General features: G+C 45.2%; 1 protein-coding gene across 2 annotated transcripts in view; it reads left to right on the plus strand.

Annotated features, from left to right (window-relative positions):
* The window catches only part of ROCK2 (Rho associated coiled-coil containing protein kinase 2), a 663,375-nt gene that overhangs the window by 412,364 nt on the left and 226,879 nt on the right, over positions 1 to 24,132 (plus strand). For both annotated transcript variants that reach the window (XM_078647798.1, XM_078647799.1), the window contains exons 9-10: positions 20,752 to 20,911; positions 23,093 to 23,156. In XM_078647798.1, the coding sequence (XP_078503924.1) occupies positions 20,752 to 20,911; positions 23,093 to 23,156 (224 nt within the window). The remainder of the gene's footprint in view (positions 1 to 20,751; positions 20,912 to 23,092; positions 23,157 to 24,132) is intronic.

Here is a 24,132-nt window from a genome sequence, read left to right on the forward strand (position 1 = left end):
CAACATTCCACTTCCTTTTTTTGTATTTTCATCCCGACCCTTCCAAGTAGTTTCCCAGAGTGCCAGTATATAAGTATAAGAAATTACTTGCAATGGGCGATAGTAAACATTAAAGTTATACTAATTTCTCAATCACTGGCTGAAGACAGAATTAGACAAATCTTATATTCTCTTACATCAAAGCGACAGAGGCCTTAAAACAGCAGACGAGGTACACCGTTGTTTGCCCAGGTCACAGACCACAGTACACATTCTATTATTTAAATGTTCTCAACATAGATAAAAAAGAATCACACAAGCCTCAAAATAATAGCCATTGCAGGGAGTGCTCTCTGTTACCAAGGAGACAAAATCAGCATAAATTGTCGCTCATGCATCAGATTTAATAATATTCCCAAAATGTAAGGATTGTGTTTGGAATATCAGCTTATCTTATTCTGAAAATATACACATTCTTTTATCAAATATAAAATGACACTTTGGATGAATATGCCACTATTCCACAAACCGAAGCTTGTCCTTTTCAAAATCCAGCTGTTCATTTTTTAGTAAGTGCTGGTTTGGTTATTTTAATTAAGTACCCACACATATGACAACAACACATCAACAGGTTTTGCTTTTCATGCTCATTGTTAATCCTATAAGGCAGGGAGTCTACCACCATATGCCAAGGATAGTCCGAATAGTGTCTCAAATGTTCACAATATGCCATGGATGTCCACTGCTATGACAGAGCCACCCTAATGCTGTGAAACAATAAAGAGGGCCCTTGGGCCCCTCACTTAAGCCATTGGTTGCCTTGGACCGGTCCCTTTAGTCATTGTTTTATTGAAGTGTGACCTATTTGGATCAATCCACAGGGCAGGAATAATGCATAGTTTTTGGTAATAAGTAAAAAAAAAAGGAAACCATAATAAAGTGGATTCATAATTGGGGTGGGTGGTCGACCACCACAAGTAATAACATCACCAAACTGTACGTTCTAGGCAAAGATTTCAATAATTTAAATGTGAGCCCAACCGGTGGTCCTGTCGAGCAGACAGGGTTGACTTCGAGAAAATGTGTAAGGCATTCAGAATTACTCAAAAAAGTAAAAATCCCAAAACACAACACAATAAAAATCCCACTCCAATTCATAACATTTTTACAAATGAATAAACAAAATGACAAAAATGCAGTAAGGAAACCGGAGATATGAATTTTTAAAGTTTAAAGGAAAAAAGTAACAAAAAGTAAAATGCCAATTAGTAATCATTCTTTGAGGTTTACCGGGAAACTAAGTGCGATTTCAGGCTCACCGCAATGGGTTACACCAAACAGGCTCATCCCAGTCAAAGATTTTACCTTAGGACTTTGTCTCTCAAATAAGTAAAAAAAATCCTTCCGCTGGGCAAGGTTGCAGATTTTATCAGGGCAAGTCCTCTCGAAGCTAGATAGGCTTTGGACGAGTTCCCTCTGAAGCATTTGGGTTTGGTGGGAAAAGTTCAGATTTTGCATCTAGAGAGGTAAAGTATTTTTCGGGGTACTTTTCACTCCTCTGGCCAGTCATGAGTTCTTTGTTTGGACTTGGTGTCTTTTGGAGCACAAAATTCACCAGCATGGTCAGTAAAGCTGCAGTCTGGGTCTGGGTGTCTTTTGGAGCACAAAATTAACCAGCGGGGTCGGTAAATCTGCAGTCTGTGTCTGGGAAGGTCTCATTTAAATCAGGTAGACTTGCCGTGAGGATCCACTGAACAGGCTTTTCGAGTGACAAAAAGCTCAGTGTGGGGCCAACTTGTTTTTCTTGCCCAGTGAGGTAGCATCTTTGGCAGATTAACTTAGGTGGTTGGTCCCAGTGCTCCAGAAATCAGGAGGTTCAATGTTCAAAGTTCGAGGGGCAACCCTACCCACTTGTTCAAAACATCCTTTTTGCCTTACTGTAATCAATCCCAATGTCCACTTTTTAAAGGGAAATCCAACATGGCACAGGCGTTCTCCTCTTGGAGGAAGCTGTTGTGCCAGTCAGGGGTGTGTTAGGAGAAATTAGCAGTTCCCTCCTCCTAAGCTAGGCATAAATGTGACACCTCCAGGAACCCACTTGAGAACATTCTTGGACCGGAGGAAGAACAGAAGAGGATTGGACCTGTTGTTTGTGACCCGAGAGGAGCCCTGAAGGACTGGACCTGCTCCCTCTTGTACCCATGACAAAGTAGTGAACTCGAAGTGTCATAAGGCTGAACTCCTGTTCCAGCTACAGAGATGCAGCCTTTCCGGTAATTGTCAAGCTGACTGACCAGTGGCAACTGAGCCTGAAATGGACCCTGCTGTTGGCCTCTGTCTTACACCCTGTGAGTCTTAGTGCCTCCACCGAGGTCCTGGGGGCTTTAGAAGTGTACTCCTGTGGTGACTTGGTACTTAAAGAACTAAGTCAGAAGGTAAAATATTTGACCATGATGAACCTGGCTAGTGTATCCGACGGAGCTCCTTCGCAAATTGTTCCTAGGTCCTGGTCTTCCATGGCCATTGACTATCATTGGCACTTAGTGCTTCTTGGCACTATTTCTACTTACATTTTGCTCTTCTTTTCTAATTCAGTTTGGGATTGTTTTCTTTTGTTTTGCATTTCGACTTTATTACTGTTTTGGTACTGCATATACTTTACACATTGCCCTAAATTAAACTTACGCCTGTTTTCTCTGTGACGTGGCTTTCAGGAGTTGAGCTCAGGTTAATTTAGTGACTTTGAGCTTATCAGTCTGACAGGCGTTATTTTTCCTTGAGATTTGAAGTCACCCACCCTGAATAATAATCTAATTTCTTACAATAAACTTATAAGGTACGTCTGCCGTACATGCAGCGGGATGGCCGTGTGACTACGAAAGAGCACCTGGTCGCTTGCATGGCTGTGGATGCTCTAAGGAAATAGCCTGAGGTGAAAGGAAGGTTAATACAACAGGGGGCACTTGCCTTTCTCAATACCACTTGGTATACACCTGTCTCTCCAGACAAAGACGCCTAGTTATTCACAGCTGGTCTGTTTTCCAGTGTTCAGAACAAGACATGAGATCTTTGCATATGAGGCCTCCCCTTAGCTGTCCCTGCACATGCTTTCCTCAGGCTGACACTCCTCATCGCCACTTTTTCATGCAAGTGTGCTGATACTGCTGAGCGTGACGATGCATTCATGCTAGAGAACCCTAAGATTACTTCTCTCTGCAGATGCTGATGATCCCCAGTAACTCACTGCTATATTTGCAGGTGATTTCCAGCTTAAACATTTTTTTTTTTTTTAAATGATGACCCGAGCGGGCGTGCAAGATGGCTGCTGCCTGAAGGCGCTCCGGAGGCGACGTAGCCTTCCTTATTAATCCGATCACTAATCCGTCCTGATACAGTTCCCCAGAGCCACACATGGGGCCGAGGACCAAGCGGCAGCCGCCTGTGCAACTCCGGTGAAAATCCGAAACCGGGTGCCGGCACTGAAGGTCCGCAGGCTATCGCGGCCTAATCCACACGCGGACGCCGGGGACTAAATTTTCACCTGCGCGGTGGCAGCGAGCGGCCCACACAGTGGTGGAGGGGGCGGAGGAGGGGTGAGGCCTACTCCCAGAGGTGAAGCCGGGGATTCGAGTTCCAGGAGCCCAGATCCAAGGCGGGCCCAGAGGTGCTGTAGCTGCGCTGGGGGTAAGTCGCGCCCGGCCGGAGCGCCCCACGGGCTCCACACCCCGCGACCCGGGGGGGGGACCTTGGGGGCCCGAAAACAGCGGCCTGTAGTTGGGGGCAGGTGCCAGGAGGAGGACGTGCGCCTGGCCTCCGTAGCTGAGATCCAGACCAGACAGTGGGGGTGCCGGGCGGGTGCGTTCCGCCCCCCCCCCCTTCCTGCCATAGCTCCTCGACCGCCACGCCTGAGGGGAGCACCTCGTCGAGCTGTGGGCCCCGTGGATTGAATACCCCAGTGGTGAAGGCGCTGCTGCACAGAGCCATTCTCTACCGGCCCTGGAAGACATCATGGCGGGCAGAACCCCACGATCGCAGAACACTCAAGCCAAAGTAGAAAAATTCGCTTACGGAAAGGATTTTCCACCGCTTCCGAGGGCAAAAACTCCCCTGGAAAAGCTGCAGAAGGTGACGGTCCTAACAAAGTGACTCTGGAGAACATAATGGCGGCCCTCATGAATGTCCAGACTACACTGGGCTCAATATCGTCGGACGTATCTTTATTAAGGGCTGATTTTCAGAAAATAACGACCAGAGTCACAGAGGTCGAACAGGTCACTGAAACTTTGGTGACGGACTCTGCAGCACTGAAGAAGACGATGTCCAGACTCGAATCCGAAAATAAGTTGCTGATGGACAAACTGGACGACCAGGAAGGACGCTCTCGCAGAAACAACGTCCGAATTCTCGGAATTCCAGAGAGTGAAGGCGCTCCGGCCATGGATCTCTACGTGGAGGACATTATAAAGACCCGGCTACAGTAGAAGGGCCTCCAACTTTTTCTCCGTAGAAAGGGCGCATAGAGTCCTGGGTGGACGGCCTAAACCGGGAGCATCCCCAGACCAGTGCTCGCACGGCTGTTCAATTTCCGTGACAGAGATGCTATATTTCAAGCTGCAAGGATATCTCCGCCAATCCGCATTTTGTATTCAACGGTATCCTTCTTCCCCGACTACACGGCAACAGTCTCACGGCGACGAAGATCCTTCCTGGAAGTTAAAAAAGCATTGAGGGCTAAGGACCTGCCTTATTCGATGATATTCCCAGCAAAGCTTAGAGTTGTAGCCGACGGGAAAACATGTTTTTTTGAGACGCCTGAGGAGGCCCACGACTGGCTTGAAGGCTGGCGGAGAGTGGATGGGCTGCGTCGCGGAAATAGAGACCATTGCAGTAGAGAAGAAAGCGGGATCGAGTGCAGTCAAGATTAGCAACGCGTAGGCTGGGAGTACACACAGCGGCCTGACACAGAGGACCTCGGACAAGGCTAAAATAAGACTAAGGGAAGCTGGCTAATCAAGAGACACCCATGCATAATTAAGGCGGCGGCTGCACCGACATTGGACACTTGGCCACAGTGGGTTCTGGAGGGAAGGGGAGGTCTGCGCATCTCCTTGGACTTCCTACCCCCTACACGCAAGTACAATGTTTTGGGTGGGGATGAAGCACTCTGCTGAGTTGGGGTGGCGGGCAGTTCAGAGTCCGTCGGGCAGGGAGGCAGGGTGGGTGGTTGGGGACACGGGTTGGGGAATGGGGGTTTTCAGATTTGTTGTTACAGTAAATAATGGCTATGATACAATGCAGGTTTATGCTCTGGCTGACAGGTTCTCACTAGGCACGGTTGGACTGCGACTAATGCTTATTACTACTCATTGCCATAGCGACACACACTACAGCAGATAATACACAAGATACGACCCCTGAGGTACAGATAACCCCCCCTCACACTACTCACTTGGAATGTGCACAGATTAGGTGACAAAATCAAGAGAGGCCTAGTTCTACAAGCCTTGAAACATCAAGCTCCCACGTTAGCACTCCTGCAGGAAACACACCTCACGGGTCAAGCATGCAAGGCACTGGACAGATGGGGATACAAGATGGTGGTGCATTCAGAATTCTCCACAGGCTAGTGTAGGGGGATGGGTATCCTGGTGCGCAAAAACTCCTCCTTCATAGTACTCCAAACCAAAAAAGATGACCAGGGTAGATTTGCAGCACTACAGGGCCAATGGGAGGGTAAGATCATTAATGTGGTATCCGTATACGTGCCCCGGCGCTTCACGCAGTGGCACTCCCGGCTCTTAGTGAATTTTTATTGTCTTTGTCGGAGGGAGATCTGCTTCTTGGGGGGATTTTAATGCAACAATGGATGCGAGCATGGACAGATACCCAGAAAGGGCACAGACGGGTGGGGTTTCTCGCCTAGAGAGTTTCACAGACGTGCTAGGTCTGGCAGATGTATGGAGGCATGCCCACCGCACTACATGGCAATATACATTTCACTCCAACGCCCATAACAGTCTTTCCCGCATAGACTATTTCATGGCACCGGTAACAACTTTACAGAACGTGACTGACATAGTGATTAAACCCAGAGGGATATCGAACCATTCACCAATAATATTAACCTACTCCCGTCATCATAGGTCCCGTAAGAGGGTTTACCCTATATACCCTGGATACTTACAGGTCCCAGCTATCCGAAGGGAACTTCGTAAGGCCACAAAACACTTCTTTGCGGAAAACGCAACGTCTGTTGACTCTCCCTCGATCTTGTGGGAGGCATATAAGGCGATCATTAGGGGGCAGGTGATAGTCTCCATCACGGGGCACAAACGGGAAAAACAGAAAGACCTAGCTACACTAGAGTTAGACCTACACTCGGCGGAAGCTCACCACTCGGCGGAACCCACGCCTGAGTCGGAACATGCTCTGCACCTTAAACAGCAACAATACAGAGACCATTTACGACAGGAGACAGTATCCAACTTCACGGCGTCCAGACATAGGGTGTATGATGTGGGGGACAAAGCGGGGAGACGCCTGGCTAGATAGGCGAGAGCGGGGCACGAGGACAGTAGCACAGCTGCGACCGATGGGGGTACAGCTCACAGCGGACCCACGTGCCATAGTGCGTGCATTGGCGGACTATTTTCGGGATGTTTACACATCAACGTCGGACGTATCGGAGGCTGCGGCATCCATAAAAGACATTGAGATGCCCAGGCTCATGCGGGAGGACTCTTTAGAACTCAAGGCAGATCTCACAGTGGAGGAATTAAGCGTCGCTATCAACTCGCTACAGTCGGATAAGGCGTTGGGACCCAACAGGATCCCAATAACTATATAAACACTGGCAGACACCATTAGACCGCACTTATTGAAAATGTATACTGACAGCCTGGAAAGAGGCGAGCTACTGCCTGACCAGCGACTGGCAACAATAGTGGCAATCCCAAAACCAGGTAAACCACTGTGTGAATGCGCCTCCTATCGCCTGATATCCTTGCTTAATGCTGAGGCCAAGATTCTTGCCAAGGCGCTGGCGACCAGATTGTTGGTGCACCTCCCTCATTTAATCCATCCACCAATCTAGCTTCATGCCGAATAGAAACACCGCGCTCAACCCCAGACGCCTGTATGGGGCACTGGCGAAGGCGCCAGCCTTATCTGGTCCGGCGGTTGTCATCTCCCTGGATGCAAGGATGGCATTCGACATGGTGGAATGGAACTACCTTTTTGCAGTACTCTCCCACTTGGGATTTGGCCCTAAGTTTTGTGCGTGGGTCCGCCTCCTCTACGCCAGTCCCCTGGCACATGTGACGGTCAATGGCCACTTATCGGACACTGTACCCCTAGCGAGGGGGACGCGCCAAGGTTGCCCCCCTGTCGCCACTCCTTTTTGCACTAGTATTAGAACCTCTCGCAACCTGGATTAGAGGGCACCCACTACTACGAGGTATTCAGTGGACGGAGGGATGGGAAGACCCTATTTCCCTATATGCCGATGACATTTTGGTATACCTAATAGGTATTTAAATAAACAAAAGAAATCCAACATATAATGGGGAGGGCGAGTGATCAATGAATATTGAAGCTCTCAGTGTTTGTGAAAATACCCCTCACACACCAACAGGCCCCTTGGTGTCATGCTTCATCATCGGGGTCTTCGCACCCCTCTATCGGGATGCGGCGTGCTGCGACCGACGGCTACGTGGGAGCACTTAAGGTATTGGCTATGTGTGGTGTACAGTGTGTGGGTTATGTTTTAAAGTGAGTAGGGTGTGTGGTGAAAAAAAGTTAAAAAAGTACCTGGCGCTAGAGTGGAAAAGAAAAAAGTTTTTATTCTGTACTCTGGCTGGTACCGTTAAAAAGAAAGTGCAGGGCGAGGTCAAACCTGTTGTATTAATGAACAGGACCTCTGATGTGCTTTTGTGTCGACATGTTTCGGAGACAAGCTCCTTCTTCAGGACAGGGGCACAGACTCCCTTCCCTACTCACGTCTTCTACTACATAAAAATGTGTATTTACAAAAAAGTGAAATTTATTCGGCTAAGTGTGCCTACAGCGGTCTGCTACAAGCACAATGACCTGTAGAAAGACAAAAAAATATATGTCACCTAATGGTTACCCATGTAGCGGGTAGTTCATGCAGGTGCAGTCACCTGGAACCTCACCATTTGCTTTTAATAAGCTTACGGAGAAAAAGGGGGGGGGGGGGGAACTCACAACACATACAACATAAAACACCTAGAGAACTAGGATTTTTACTGTAAGTTGTATTCATACTTGTGAAGCTTGGTTGTTGGCTTCATGAGCAAAATAGGAACGTCGGGGGGCTGCTTCAATGGCTATCTGCAGTGAAGAATGGTGAGGCTTTTACAATTCATTCTGTAACACTTACTTATATAGATGGTTTCAGATGTTCGTGGCCTATTGGTACTCCATCATTATCATACTCACAAAGTCAGGATGCTCTGATCACCGCCTTACCCCGCACGCTGCTCCGCTGTTGTGGAGTCAGGTAGCGGTCATGGTTATTTATAGCCCGTTTCGCTAATTGGGCGGAAGGAAAACTGTTCCCATGTATGGGTAATCCGCTCTGTAGCCATACAGGGCGTCTGTATGTTGCAGACGAGTTAACACAGGATTAGCGTCTGCGAGCGCCGGTGGTTGCTTCTGAGCATGCGCGGCCGCCTGCCACTATTCCGCGGCGCATGCGTATTAGGAGATGTCTGTTCCTAGCGCATGCGCACCTGACACACGCATGCTAAGTTCAGTGTCTACAGTACGCGTGTTGCCTACCAACTATCGATCTTATCTCGGTCCGACTGGTGATACCGGTATCAAGTAGAATAAGAGAGATTAGCCTTATGTTTAGTGATAGATTCCTGATTTAGACCCAAAGTCTCCCCAACTAACAGACTGACACTGTCATCTCCTCAATGTCTACAGTGCGCGTGCTGCAATTAGAGTTTTATAACGTTGCTGTTGTCCAAGTGGGCAAGACCTGTTTTAGAGACTTAAATAAATAAATAAATATACAAAAGGAGGGCCGTACGTATGATTACAGATTTCAGATATCAGGATTCATGGTCTTTTCATACTGCCTGGCGGACACTGTCATTTAGAGTGGACACTCATTATTTGTTCAGTGAATGTATTGCACAGTGATAGTCTCTTATGCTGATAATTGACTCCATGGGACATCATCATTGAGCCCATTCAGATGGGTACCCAGACGGAACACCCACCGCTGTTCTTTCTGGAAGAGGCCCACATCAGAGGGTAATTGTTCAATGATGGTCCATTTTAAATCGTTTACGCAATGTTGGGATGTCAAAAAGTGCGTGGCCATTTTCGTAGTACTTTTTTTACAACGCACATTGCTCTTATGTTCATTCATTCGCGTTTTTATGGCTCGTGTGGTCATGCCCACATACTCCAGGTTGCATGGGCACTTTATAAGGTAGATCACGTTTTTGGAATTGCAATTCGTGAACCTCCTTTGTTCCCATGTGGAGCCATTGCTGAAGTTGAGTATGGTACTTTTTGCAGTCAGATGACCGCTGCTGCAGTTCCCGCATGGAAAATGTCCCCGGATGCTTATGGTTGGTTGTGAGGACGCCATCGTTGGTTTTGGTCAGGTGTGTACCAAAATGTCTTTGAGGTTACGTCCCCTGCGGTGTGCGAACATTGGTTTTTCCAGGTCTAGTTCACCACATGTTAGTATCCTCCAATGTTTGTTAACAAGTTTGGACACCTCGTTGGACATTGTGTTAAACGTCGTGATACAAATGGGTCGTTTATTTTCCGTTGGATCCCTGATTCGTTCCTCTAACAACGCCTCTCTGTTATTGTTTTTTGCCCTCTTGAAAGCTTTGTTGATAATCCTGTTGGGATACTCTCGTAGTTTGAGTTTTTCTTTCAGGTCATCCGCCTGCCTCTTGAATTGGGACATGTCTGTACAGTTGCGCCTTAGGCGTAGAAACTGACCGTATGGCAAGTTTTCACGAAGATGTCGAGGATGAAAACTGTCATACCTCAATAGACAGTTTCTAGAGGTTGGCTTGAAGTGAGTTGTGGTTTTTAACATCCCTGCTTCTGCGTAAATGTTGAGGTCCAAAAACACCAAAGTCTGGTCTGAAATGGTGATTGTGAAGTTCAGGAAAGGGTTTTGGTTGTTGAGCCATTCCAGAAAGTTCTCAGCGGACAGGCGATCACCTTCCCATATGACCAGGATGTCGTCAATATACCTCTTCCAGCATTTTATATTCGACCTGTATGGGTTTTGCTCGTGGAGGATTTTGCTTGTCTCAAGGTGGTGCACATAGAGACCAGCCAGGCTTGGAGCAAATGTCCTTCCCATGCTGGTCCCATGGCATTGTTGATAGATCGTGTTTTTATACTGAAAAAAGTTTTTTTGCAATGCAAGAGAAATGCATTCCAGAACCAATCCTCGTGGCGTTTGATACTTCCATGGTGTGGAGAAAAGCACCTCCTCAATAATCATCAATGTTTCATCATGAGGAAGGCTGGTGTAGAGGCTCTCCACATCGAGGGACAGCAGTAGTTGGGTGTTTGGGTCAAATGGTGTTTCCTGCAGTAGTTGTAAGACGGCCTTTGTGTCCTTTAGGTAGGTATTAGTAGATTGTACTAAAGGTCTCAAGAAAGCATCAGCGAATTTGGACAACGGTTCTAAAATTGAGCCAATGCCAGAGACTATTGGTCGGCCAGGTGGTTGGTTAAGATCCTTGTGGATCTTAGGAATACTGTAAAAATAAGGGATGCGTGGTTTTTTCTGCTCCAGGAATTCTCCTTCCTTTTTGCTCAACCAATCATGTGTTAGGCCTTCCTCAATCATCCCTCCGATTTTAATCCTGAGGTTTTCCGTGGGGTCTTGTTGCAGTACCATGTAGTTGCGTCTATCCGACAGGAGTCTCAGACACTCGTTGTCATAATATTCAGTGGATTGTAATCCTCCACGAGCAAAACCCAAACAGGTCGAATATAAAATGCTGGAAGAGGTATATTGACGACATCCTGGTCATATGGGAAGGTGATCGCCTGTCCGCTGAGAACTTTCTGGAATGGCTCAACAACCAAAACCCTTTCCTGAACTTCACAATCACCATTTCAGACCAGACTTTGGTGTTTTTGGACCTCAACATTTACGCAGAAGCAGGGATGTTAAAAACCACAACTCACTTCAAGCCAACCTCTAGAAACTGTCTATTGAGGTATGACAGTTTTCATCCTCGACATCTTCGTGAAAACTTGCCATACGGTCAGTTTCTACGCCTAAGGCGCAACTGTACAGACATGTCCCAATTCAAGAGGCAGGCGGATGACCTGAAAGAAAAACTCAAACTACGAGAGTATCCCAACAGGATTATCAACAAAGCTTTCAAGAGGGCAAAAAACAATAACAGAGAGGCGTTGTTAGAGGAACGAATCAGGGATCCAACGGAAAATAAACGACCCATTTGTATCACGACGTTTAACACAATGTCCAACGAGGTGTCCAAACTTGTTAACAAACATTGGAGGATACTAACATGTGGTGAACTAGACCTGGAAAAACCAATGTTCGCACACCGCAGGGGACGTAACCTCAAAGACATTTTGGTACACACCCGACCAAAACCAACGATGGCGTCCTCACAACCAACCATAAGCATCCGGGGACATTTTCCATGCGGGAACTGCAGCAGCTGTCATCTGACTGCAAAAAGTACCATACTCAACTTCAGCAATGGCTCCACATGGGAACAAAGGAGGTTCACGAATTGCAATTCCAAAAACGTGATCTACCTTATAAAGTGCCCATGCAACCTGGAGTATGTGGGCATGACCACACGAGCCATAAAAACGCGAATGAATGAACATAAGAGCAATGTGCGTTGTAAAAAAAGTACTACGAAAATGGCCACGCACTTTTTGACATCCCAACATTGCGTAAACGATTTAAAATGGACCATCATTGAACAATTACCCTCTGATGTGGGCCTCTTCCAGAAAGAACAGCGGTGGGTGTTCCGTCTGGGTACCCATCTGAATGGGCTCAATGATGATGTCCCATGGAGTCAATTATCAGCATAAGAGACTATCACTGTGCAATACATTCACTGAACAAATAATGAGTGTCCACTCTAAATGACAGTGTCCGCCAGGCAGTATGAAAAGACCATGAATCCTGATATCTGAAATCTGTAATCATACGTACGGCCCTCCTTTTGTATATTTATTTATTTATTTATCCCTCTAAAACAGGTCTTGCCCACTTGGACAACAGCAACGTTATAAAACTCTAATTGCAGCACGCGCACTGTAGACATTGAGGAGATGACAGTGTCAGTCTGTTAGTTGGGGAGACTTTGGGTCTAAATCAGGAATCTATCACTAAACATAAGGCTAATCTCTCTTATTCTACTTGATACCGGTATCACCAGTCGGACCGAGATAAGATCGATAGTTGGTAGGCAACACGCGTACTGTAGACACTGAACTTAGCATGCGTGTGTCAGGTGCGCATGCGCTAGGAACAGACATCTCCTAATACGCATGCGCCGCGGAATAGTGGCAGGCGGCCGCGCATGCTCAGAAGCAACCACCGGCGCTCGCAGACGCTAATCCTGTGTTAACTCGTCTGCAACATACAGACGCCCTGTATGGCTACAGAGCGGATTACCCATACATGGGAACAGTTTTCCTTCCGCCCAATTAGCGAAACGGGCTATAAATAACCATGACCGCTACCTGACTCCACAACAGCGGAGCAGCGTGCGGGGTAAGGCGGTGATCAGAGCATCCTGACTTTGTGAGTATGATAATGATGGAGTACCAATAGGCCACGAACATCTGAAACCATCTATATAAGTAAGTGTTACAGAATGAATTGTAAAAGCCTCACCATTCTTCACTGCAGATAGCCATTGAAGCAGCCCCCCGACGTTCCTATTTTGCTCATGAAGCCAACAACCAAGCTTCACAAGTATGAATACAACTTACAGTAAAAATCCTAGTTCTCTATGTGTTTTATGTTGTATGTGTTGTGAGTTTCCCCCCCCCCCTTTTTCTCCGTAAGCTTATTAAAAGCAAATGGTGAGGTTCCAGGTGACTGCACCTGCATGAACTACCCGCTACATGGGTAACCATTAGGTGACATATATTTTTTTGTCTTTCTACAGGTCATTGTGCTTGTAGCAGACCGCTGTAGGCACACTTAGCCGAATAAATTTCACTTTTTTGTAAATACACATTTTTATGTAGTAGAAGACGTGAGTAGGGAAGGGAGTCTGTGCCCCTGTCCTGAAGAAGGAGCTTGTCTCCGAAACATGTCGACACAAAAGCACATCAGAGGTCCTGTTCATTAATACAACAGGTTTGACCTCGCCCTGCACTTTCTTTTTAACGGTACCAGCCAGAGTACAGAATAAAAACTTTTTTCTTTTCCACTCTAGCGCCAGGTACTTTTTAACTTTTTTTCACCACACACCCTACTCACTTTAAAACATAACCCACACACTGTACACCACACATAGCCAATACCTTAAGTGCTCCCACGTAGCCGTCGGTCGCAGCACGCCGCATCCCGATAGAGGGGTGCGAAGACCCCGATGATGAAGCATGACACCAAGGGGCCTGTTGGTGTGTGAGGGGTATTTTCACAAACACTGAGTGCTTCAATATTCATTGATCACTCGCCCTCCCCATTATATGTTGGATTTCTTTTGTTTATTTAAATACCTAGTGGAGCATAAATCCAACGATTGGCTCTACCTCCTTCCTGTGTTTTTGATATTTTGGTATACCTGACAGACCCTGAGTACTCCATTCCAGTGCTCCTTGAGATATGTGATGAGTTCCGAAAGCTATCAGGGTACTCGATCAATTGTGCCAAGTCGATCCTACTCGCGCTGAGGGGCCCTCCGCCACGGCTCCCTGTCACCTGTCCCCTGGTAATTTCGCAGGGCACTTTCAAGTACCTAGGTCTTGACATTACTTCAGACCCGGCGACTTTCTATTTTGAGAATTTGGTGCCCCCTCTAGAACGCTTGAAACGGGATGTGACGCATTGGGACTCGCTACCTCTGACATTACTGGGGAAAGCAGCCTTATTTAAGATGATGGCCTTGCCCAGGTTTTTATACGCCCTCGAAAATACACCATTCCCCGTCTCGTTAAAATATTTCAAACAAATAGCTGCACAGGTATCCACACTGTTGTGGGGCAGTAGGCCAGCGCGCATAGCCCAAGCGAAATTGCACCGCGGATGGTACAACGGAGGCATAGCGCTCCCCAATGTACTAATATACTACTGGCTGCTCATCTCAAGGTCATCAACCAGTGGATCCATGCTTCACAGGCAGACCCGGCGGACAGGGCACAGTTGGGAACGGGATGCATGCTTGCGGCCTTGTATAATAGAGGCCAAGCCATAAACTGATGGGACCCACTAAACATACAGCGATGATATGGCACACAGCACATGCACGGCTGGGATGGAAGGGTGTGATTACACGACTTACCCCACTTTGGAACACAAAGCAACTAGGATTTGTAAGAAAGAGCAAGGGCTTTGAACAGTGGGACAATATAGGTATTTCCACGGTGGGGGACTTGTGGGATAAGGGGAATGTACTGCCATTTGCCCAACTTCGGCTGCAGTATGATCTGGCCCCCACTGAGGCTTTTCGATATACACAGATAAGACATGCACTACTGGCGGCACTGCCAATGGACAATGAAGGTCCCTGAATCTTCCCCTCTGGAAGATAGATTGTTTACGGAGTACATGCCAAAGCGCGCTACATCCCTCACTTATCGCAAACTGATCAACAACCTACCTGACCCCACGGTTACATTAAGAGAGAAATGGGCAGTTGACGTGGGAGACATGGACGACACGGAATGGCAGGAGGCCTCTGCCTCACCCAAGGAGATAGGCATACCCTCGAGGTTCCGTCTCATACAACTCAAAATACTCCACCGCACATACTACACTAGTAGCACGCTATTCCAAATGGGCAGGGCACAACACCCCTATTGTCTTCGGGGGTGTGGGGAGGAGGGATCATTCTTCCACACAATATGGGACTGCCCACAGATAGCCGAGTATTGGAAGCAGATACTGCGTACGATATCACAGGCGATGGGAGTGTTGCTTCTATCAGAGCCGCGTAAATGCCTACTAAATGTGTGGGACCCCAATGACCTCACGAGACATGGGCAAACATGGGTTACGCTGGGTCTCATAGTCGCAAAACGAAACATAGCGCAGAAATGGGGAGCCGTAGGTGTACCAACACAGACGGCCTAGTGTCGCGACATGTCTCTCATTATGTTGACTGAGAGAACAGTTTATATAAACCGTAAGTGCCCCCAGAAATGGACTAAGATTTGGGTGGCATGAAACACATATCGGTGAGCCGATATCGGATGTCGATGAGGACGATTCTGATGATGAACTCGGGGATCTGTGAAGGACACATGCCAAGGGAATTGTGCAATGTTTTTCTTACTGCCAGCCAAGTCACACTGAGACCTAATGAAGTAATGAGTATATTATATAGCCTAATTGTAATGTATAACTGTGCGTATTTTGATATTAATGCCAATGTTTGGATTGAAAACAAAACAAATTTTCAACAAAAAAAAGTGCCACAAGAAAAAAAATAAAAATAAAAAGGATTATCCACCCTCCCCTTTTCCCCTCCCCCCCTCCCCCCCTGCCTCCCCAACCAACCCAAACTACCTTTTGTTTTCGGAAATAGAAATTATTCTCAGGAGGCTAAATGCAGGCTGTAGATTATCACCTACTCCTCTTGGATATGACATTCTGCTGCAGGGTCATGATGACAGGTTAATCTCACCAAGGGTCGTGATGTAGGCACCTGCAGAGCTTGGCGATCAGCTTCAGGTCCTTCTGCAAGGTGTTCAAGTGAAGTGGAATGCAAGGGAGCACAGGCTCAATTTCATCCTAATTCATGAACTATTAGCTAAATCAAAAGAGGGCAAGTCAGGGAACGCTAGTAAAATAACAGTGGTTTTAGGATGGTCACTACCGTAATAGAAAACAAAGAATTTCTAAATTACTGAATTGGGCTATACTGTGTGCATTGTGCATGTGTTACTGTAAGTGTGTTCTCAGATGCACACCTTGTGCGTGAAAACAATACAACATGAATGTGTGCTTTCTTCATTTGTATTGTGTGTGGAAGTTTTCATATGGAGAGGCTTTGCCAGGGATTGTCCCTTCTGCTAGCTTTTTTATGCTGTCCCATTTTAATGCTAAACAGTGTTTTTTCACATTGCACAAATGCAGTTACTTCCATTTGATGTCATATCAGAAAGTATAGGTTCAGTGCACTATGTGATAGTAGAAATTAATGTGTCTTGTAACATGGCAGCAGAAATATTGTCTCCGTATCAAGATAAACTCAATTTATTACGTGCTTCTTACTTGCACAAAACTGGGTCATGCACTTGCCAATTTTACATAGGTTGACAGGTTTCACTGTCATTGAATTTTGACAGATTTATCAGTGCTAAAAGCGACAGTTCACTCTACTTCGTGCTGTCAAAATGTCAGTCTGAAGTTGGCGTTTATTAAAGGTCTCACACTGTCTTCCTTTCATACCACATAATTATTTGTGTGTGTGTGAACCCTCACATCAAGAGGCCTATAGAGTGGCTTCAGTGGAACTGACAAAAAATCTATTGCAAAATAACAGATCCCTGATCTCAAGTTGTCTGAGATAATTCAAAGTGCGATAAGTAATTCCTTAGCCTCAACCAACGGATACTTAAGAGCAGGATTACCCGGTCTCTGTTGTTTAAGGTCCCGAAGCACCTCTTCCTGCTCCTCTACTTCACCTACACCCATTCTACGCACCCCAACCACATCTGCAATACAGCGACCTCTGTTCACTTTGTTAAAAGCATCCCACTCAATCAAAGGGGATGTAGCAGTCCCTGCATTGTTACAAAGTAAGCACTTATGGCATCTCCGATATTAGTTTTAAAGACCAGGTCATCTGGTGTGTCTACCGCAATCTCCAAACCGGAATGCGAGGTCGCTCGCACTCCCAATTTAGAGAGACTAACACTTTGTTTATGATCTGAAGCAGTTCGGCACAGGTATTCTATTCCATGAACTGCAATATGGACAGTCTGGGTACATAAAAAGGTGTCAGGCCAAACATGAAGTTTATGCAAGCCTGAATAAAAGGAGTAGTCTCTTACCACATGGTGAGGCATCCTCCAAGAATCTACCCATCCCCACTGCTATTGACATGCAGAGAAAATGCGACCCTACTGGGTCACTGGGGAATCTCCCAGTGGCGGATGTGAACAATCGAGTATGGAAGCTGCAACACAGTTAAAATCCCCACCCAATAATATGGTCCGAGTCAGGTAAGGTGCCAAGGCCCCGGACAGATCAGCAAACCTCCCCCCGTCTTTATTGGGAGCATAGATTCCTACAATAGCAAGGTCGAGTCATGCCAACCTCCCAGAGATGACCACCTACCTACCCTCCGGATCTACAAGTTCAGTCGTTTTCTGAAATGGAACCCAAAGAAAAACACCTCTGGGAAAAGGCAAATAAGTCATGGCATACACCTGGCCCACCACCTCTTGTGGAGAGCCAGTCCTTCAGACCTAGTAAGATGGGTTGGCTGCAGCAGGGCTATTTGATAGGAATATGTTTTAACTTGTTGTGTATATATATTTTCCCCATAGTTTCTCTGTTCCCTGATGTGTGTGGGTGTGTGTGTGTCACAGAATGTTGATGAGTGGCTGGTGGGTGTGAATGTCAGTTGGTCAAGTGGGCTTGAGAAGCAAGGATGCTGCTCCTGGTGGGGTGTTACGTGTAACCTGTAACTAAGCTAACTAAACATACATCTTATAACTTACAAGGATCTAGCTTCATACTGTTAAGACCCCGGACGTTCCAGGAGATTAAGTTGTACCTCATGAAAGTCCACTTGTGGGGTAATCTAGAGGGGAGACCGTTACAGCCAGCATTAATAACCAGGAGCAGCATGAGCAGCAGGCAGGTGTAACTCAATAAAAATCCCATAAACAACTACAACCAAGCCAACTCCCCTTCCCCAGGACAAGAAGCAAGCGACTTCCGATCAAAACCAGTTAAAAACCATCCAACAACACAAAGGGGGATACCTACCGAGGCGCTCACAAGCCCCACAGCACACCATCTGCAAGATACAAAACAGAATTATCACCTCAGGATAGGGCCTTGCATGCAAGATAATCACCACAAGATTGAGCCCAGCATGGCAATTAGCCCAGCATTACAGTATTCCTGTTGATATTCCACCAGTTCTCATGCATAACCAAAACATCTGCAGGATACAAACACAATAATTGCCCCAAGATTGGGCCATGCATACAGAATTTTGAGCCTTGTATACAGGATATTCACCTCAAGATTGAGCTGAGCATGACATTTCGCCTGGCATCACAGTATTCTCGTTGACATTCCACCAGCTCTCATGCATAACCAAACTAAAGTAATTATTTTAGATTATCTCCTCTGATGTGCCTGGGGTAATCTTTGACAAGGATTCAGCAGATCCCAGTGATGAGACTGATGTTTGATCAGAATCATGTAGTTGACTTTCTCCATTGGCAGACAGTGGAGCGGAGAGCCTTCTACTCAAGGCATCCACTGCCTCCAAAACTCGCCGGCGTTCATAATACACTTGCTACTGAGATGAAGCAGCCTCTTGGCCAATTCTAGCTTCTTGGGAGGTACTCGCCAGCTACGTGTAGTCTGTTCTTCAGAGCAAGGTCTCCCTTTCATTGAGGAAGGTGGTCTATCCATTCCCATAGGGACTGAGGCAACGTGAAAAATTGCGCCTCTTCGCTCAAGGTCACCCGCAGTCTGGCAGCGGACAACATAGCATATGTGATGCCTAGTAGATGGAGACATTTTTGTGCCATTGGTCAAGGGGCCCTTAGTTTCTGGACTTAAGTCGGGAAAGAGCATCATTCTATGACTCTCAGCCTTGCCTCCACGGGATCTGGCCTGTAATCGGGATATGATCTTAGTCCCTATAGTGCAAACGTTTCACTATTATTGGTTGGGGAGTTGCACCAGCAGTGGGGGCTGTGAGGGGAAATAATGGGCTTGTTCTAAGGTATAGTAAGGAGAAAGGCCCCCCAGAGCTAAGTTTTCTTTAATCAATTTCTCCAGAAAAGCAATCATGTTGGTAGTAGAGCCCTCAATACACTCCGGAAGCCCGATGGTTCTAATATTATTCCAACATGCTCGTTTTCTGCATCTTCAGCTCTGGTTTTTAAAGTTTGAAACTATTTCCCATGGTAGATAGACTGTTTTGCTCTGTAGTAATTTTGGGTGCAAAGTCATTATAGCACGCTAAGGCAGTCACCTCTGATGATCTAGCAAAAGACCCATGTCTGCCACTTTCGAGTACATTTTTATTTCAAGCGTCTCTAGAGGTAGCAATTGCATGCACGACTGTTTCCAGAGTAGGGCCTGAGCGCTCTCTGCTCAGGGTCTCCTCGACTGGAGATGACTTGCCATCTCTTGAGAGCCCATCACCTGGGAGGAGCTATTCTCCAAATCCTCTTTTTCTTCTTGTTGACCTTACCCATGACGTTAATCATTCAGACTAAATGAACCTGGTTAGAGATACGAATGTTGTGAAGGTCTTGACAGGTCAGTTGAAGTAGCAAATGGAGTGGTTACCCAAGCAGAAGCCGCAATGTTTTCATGACCTGTATTATGCTGTATCAATCCTCTCAAAAAATCTAGAACCCACACAACGAGTAGGGGGCAGGGTGGTGTGGCCCTTAGGCCATCACTCAAGCAGAAAGGCCATGGTAGCTGCCAGGACAAAACTCAGCACCTCAGACCCCCTAGTTATGACATCTTGAATGGTTGGTATTAATTTGCATTGGGAAGCTGTTCACAAGACCTCAAGGATCACTTAGTTTCCAGCCCTTCACAATGCATGTAATTCCCCAGTATACACGGGCTAATTTATTGTTAGCAGGCAATGTTATGTTTTTTAAAACTCAACTTCTTTGTTGCCATTTTTTCTCCCACGGTTGAATATATGAAATGCTCTTTTAATATATCATCATTTGCATTTCACTGTCTTTGTCTTCCACCTAAACACGATTGTAAGCTGTTGAAATCCTTGATCCACCCACCTTAGACGCCCTTGAAAGTGTTTTATCTTACATAGAATGGAAGCTGTCCCTGCATAATTAGTGTTTTTCTTTGTTATAAAAGGTCCATGTGGTGGATATGTGTCTTGGCAAACCAAGGACTTTGTCTACTAGACCAACAGAAGGAATCAAATTAGTTCACAAATCTTCTAGTCAAATTGACTTGCATGGTGGTGGTATTGTCTTTTCTTTTGAAGCTCATCTACCATACCCCCAGTGTAGAAATCCTGTTTGATATTCAGTGTGCCCTAGAATATTGAAATTTCGTTATTACATTTCTAAGGAAGCTCAGTTAAGTGTCCTCTGAAATCGCAAATAGGTCCTGCATGGGAAAAATGTGCCTTATAGTTCATTATCTGTAAACTAGCACAGTATCTCACTCTATAACCCTGTTAGACTATGTTTATAAATAAGTATGTTATTTTGAAGCACATGGATACTAGTCCGTAATGATTAAATCATTTTGCTCTTTTTCTTTTTTGAGTTGTAAGTGGTGCTGCCTCTCGCTGTATGCTTATTGATTACATGTATTTTAAATGTTTCCTTTTTCAGCGGCTGCTCCTGTCGTACCAGAGCTCAGCAGTGATGCCGATAGCAGTAATTTCGATGAAATTGAGGACGATAAAGGCGACGTGGAGACCTTCCCAATCCCTAAAGCATTTTCAGGAAACCAGCTGCCTTTTATAGGATTCACCTACTACCGAGAAAATCTGTATGTGAACCTACACATACCAGTCATTACTGTTCTTTGAACTTTATTGTATATGATAATGTGATATCTTAATTCAGCACCTTGGAAGGCTTTTCTGTGTTTTAAAAAAGATATATATTTTTGTGAGCGGGGACCAGTCTACGTGTGACAGTCAAACAATTTATATGGTTAAGTGTACAAGAGGATATTTACAGAGCTCAAAATTGTACGCATGCATAATCCTGTCCATTTTTGAGTAATTTGGTAATTTAGCCTGTAGCTTGACTGCTTGCAGACTGCTTAAGATAGTGTTTCATCCAGTGTTTTTCAGAAACAGTGAGAGTAATCAAATCATACAAAAGCTTCATTCACTCAACATAATGTGGCAAGTAAGCTCTCCCGAAGTTAAAGAAATCCCATCATGGCTTGTAATTTCTTTTAACCCATTTGGAGGTTGCAAAGTAGCACACATCTGTAAGAAAACACGTGCCAAGCCCTTACCCTCACTGGATAACTTGTATCCAAGAAAATCACATTTAAATACTCAATTTAGATTTTTTAAAATACATTTTGTACCCATAGCAGGCGAACAATGTCACTATCCAGTCCTCCCTATCCAGGTGTTTGTTCAGGTAATTGTCTGTGATTTCTACGTCATGTAAACATGATAGGGGCTCAGGGTTTCCCTGGAAGATCTTGATTATTCTTGCTGCAAACAAACCAGGACCGTTCTTATAGTCCATAGGCAATCTCGTATAGTAGTCGCACTAGGTTCATCATTAGTCCTGTACTGTGTATGCATATTTGCATTTCTATGATCTAAAACTATTGCATGTTCATATCGCGCCAGGACACTCATGAGTAATTGAGCGCGTTACAAGTCACGTATAACATAACATAACATATGATGCTTCAGGTTTTAATTCTTGGAAAAGAACGGTGTTCATAATAGAACAACACTGCACTATTATACTATGATATTGTAGCTGAACAAAAATAACTTTGAAGTCGCTTTTAACTTCTTGTTTCATAGGCTATTGAGCCTGCACTTGTGGCTCATTCCTTAATGGAGTGACTTGTGGGACTGATTCTTTGTCCCACCCTGCTTGGTTTCTGTACAACGCAGAACTTTGCTTTGAAGCCACACCTAAACCATAGACAACAGGAGCGTCATTAAGTTTGCTATAGCAAATCCACAAGCTCAAAAGATGCTCTAAAGCTTGTTTTAGCACGCTTAAAAGCAAAAGCTGTAGTAGCATTAATAACCTCCGACTCATAGAAAAGCAAGGGCTGTAGCAGCATCAGCAAATCATTACTCAAAGAAGTAGAAATAAGAGAGCAGCACAGAAAATCTAAAATCACTGCAGCATCAACACATGCTTTTCCGTAGTGATATCGGTGTGTGCCTCTGCTAAAGGGAAATTAGAATACTTTCTCTGGATAAGGGTGTTTTGTTAAGTCAATTGTCCTTGGACACAGTTGCAAGCCCATTCTGTGTTTTTATTTATTTATGTTTTTATTTCCATCGGGCTTTCATTAGCTGCCTGTACTCTGTGTATGCAGCGTCCTGTTAAGAACAATCATTAAAACATGTATTCTATTGAATTGATGTACAGATCAATTGAAATCTTCGTAGTCAGTCTATTAAATATTTCCGTTTTATATCAAATTTGGTTTGCTTTTGCTATTTAATATTAACTATATTATTATTTTTAGAAGGATATTTGTTATGAGCTTTTTACAAAAGCCTTTAACCATCATTTTACATGGTGCATCCTAAAATCATGAGCCCTCTTGAGGTTTCTTGCGAATATGGTATGTGGTATCACAGTCTCCATATTGAACAAAACTCAGTATCACATATACCAAGGAAAGGAAATATGCTGTTTAAAAATATGGGGTACAACTATAATCTCCTTACCTAAACTATTGAGATATTTAATATTATGTCTTCAGATCTGAGCCATATTTTATTGTATTTACTGTCATTGGCATTTGGACCTGCAGAGTTGTCTGAAAATCCAGATATTTAAAACATTTGATATCTTTAAGCGGAGCAAAAAAACAATGTAGCAAAAAGATTTTTGCTGAGTATTAAGTGATACAGGGACGTTTAGGCTTAAAGGAACATAATATAGCATTCTTAACTGTGCCCAGTGTTGTTGCTTTCTTTGAATAGTGGATGTCTTTTTTCTTATACAGGTTGCTAAGTGACACACCGCTGTCCCGTAGAGAACATGAGGCACAGAAGCAACCTGCCATTGAGGTAAGTTTTTGCTATATAAAATAGAACCCAGCAACACCATGACCAGCAGAAATGGACCTTTTTCACATTGTCAGCGATGGTAAATGTGAATTTGATGTAATCTTAGTCTTCTTAGTACAGAACTATATGTGGGAATATCCTTGTCAATTTGAGGTTCTTTAGAAACACGTTTGTTTATAGTAGATTTGTTTTGCTAGGAACACCATTCTCTCCTCTGAAGTGTCTAACATTTGTTTGCTTGCTAAGACCACTGTTAATGCTGAGGTTCTTCAGTTTGGCACATCTTTAATTCCTAACCAAGGAGGAAAATAAATGATGCTATACAGAATACTCAAGAACATAAAGTTAATTCTGCAACACGAAAAGACTAGAAAATATTAGCTATGTTTAGAGAAGGAAATCTCCACGATAGATCCTCAATTGGATAATATGAATGTTCTTTAAGGTCTAATTCAAAGACTGGCAGAAGACTTGTTTTTTTTTTTTATTTGTGCCTAATATATACTGGTCATCTATATCAGAGCTAGGTTCTTTTCTAATACTTACTATCTACCACTTGCCGTTTTGTTGAGTCTTTAGGTCTCGGGCCTAGCCTACACTGCGTAAGCAGTGTGGGCGTAGCCCAGAGTCCTCTTCTCAGCGTTTTGGAAATGGACCTTGCATTCCACAACGCTCGTGCCCTTGTGGAATCCAAGGTCCAATTTCATTGGCCTTCGAGTGCGTGCTGTTTTTAAACAGAACACGCCATAGGCGGTCGCGTAGCTCCGCCTATGGCCTATTGGTGTCTGTTACGCGCACCAGAGGCCATTGTTAGACGGGGACCTGGAGGGTCGGCCGAGCACAAGGGGAGAGGCCTCCGGTGAGGGCCGTCTCCAGCGATCGTACAGACAAGTAACTTCCCCCCCCACAGATGGACACCACACGAAGATCAGAGTAACACCTTTTATAGGCAGTTCTTGAAGTAAGGTAGTACGAT

The sequence above is a fragment of the Lissotriton helveticus genome, chromosome 6, assembly GCF_964261635.1.
Source record: "Lissotriton helveticus chromosome 6, aLisHel1.1, whole genome shotgun sequence".
NCBI classification, from domain to species: domain Eukaryota; kingdom Metazoa; phylum Chordata; class Amphibia; order Caudata; family Salamandridae; genus Lissotriton; species Lissotriton helveticus.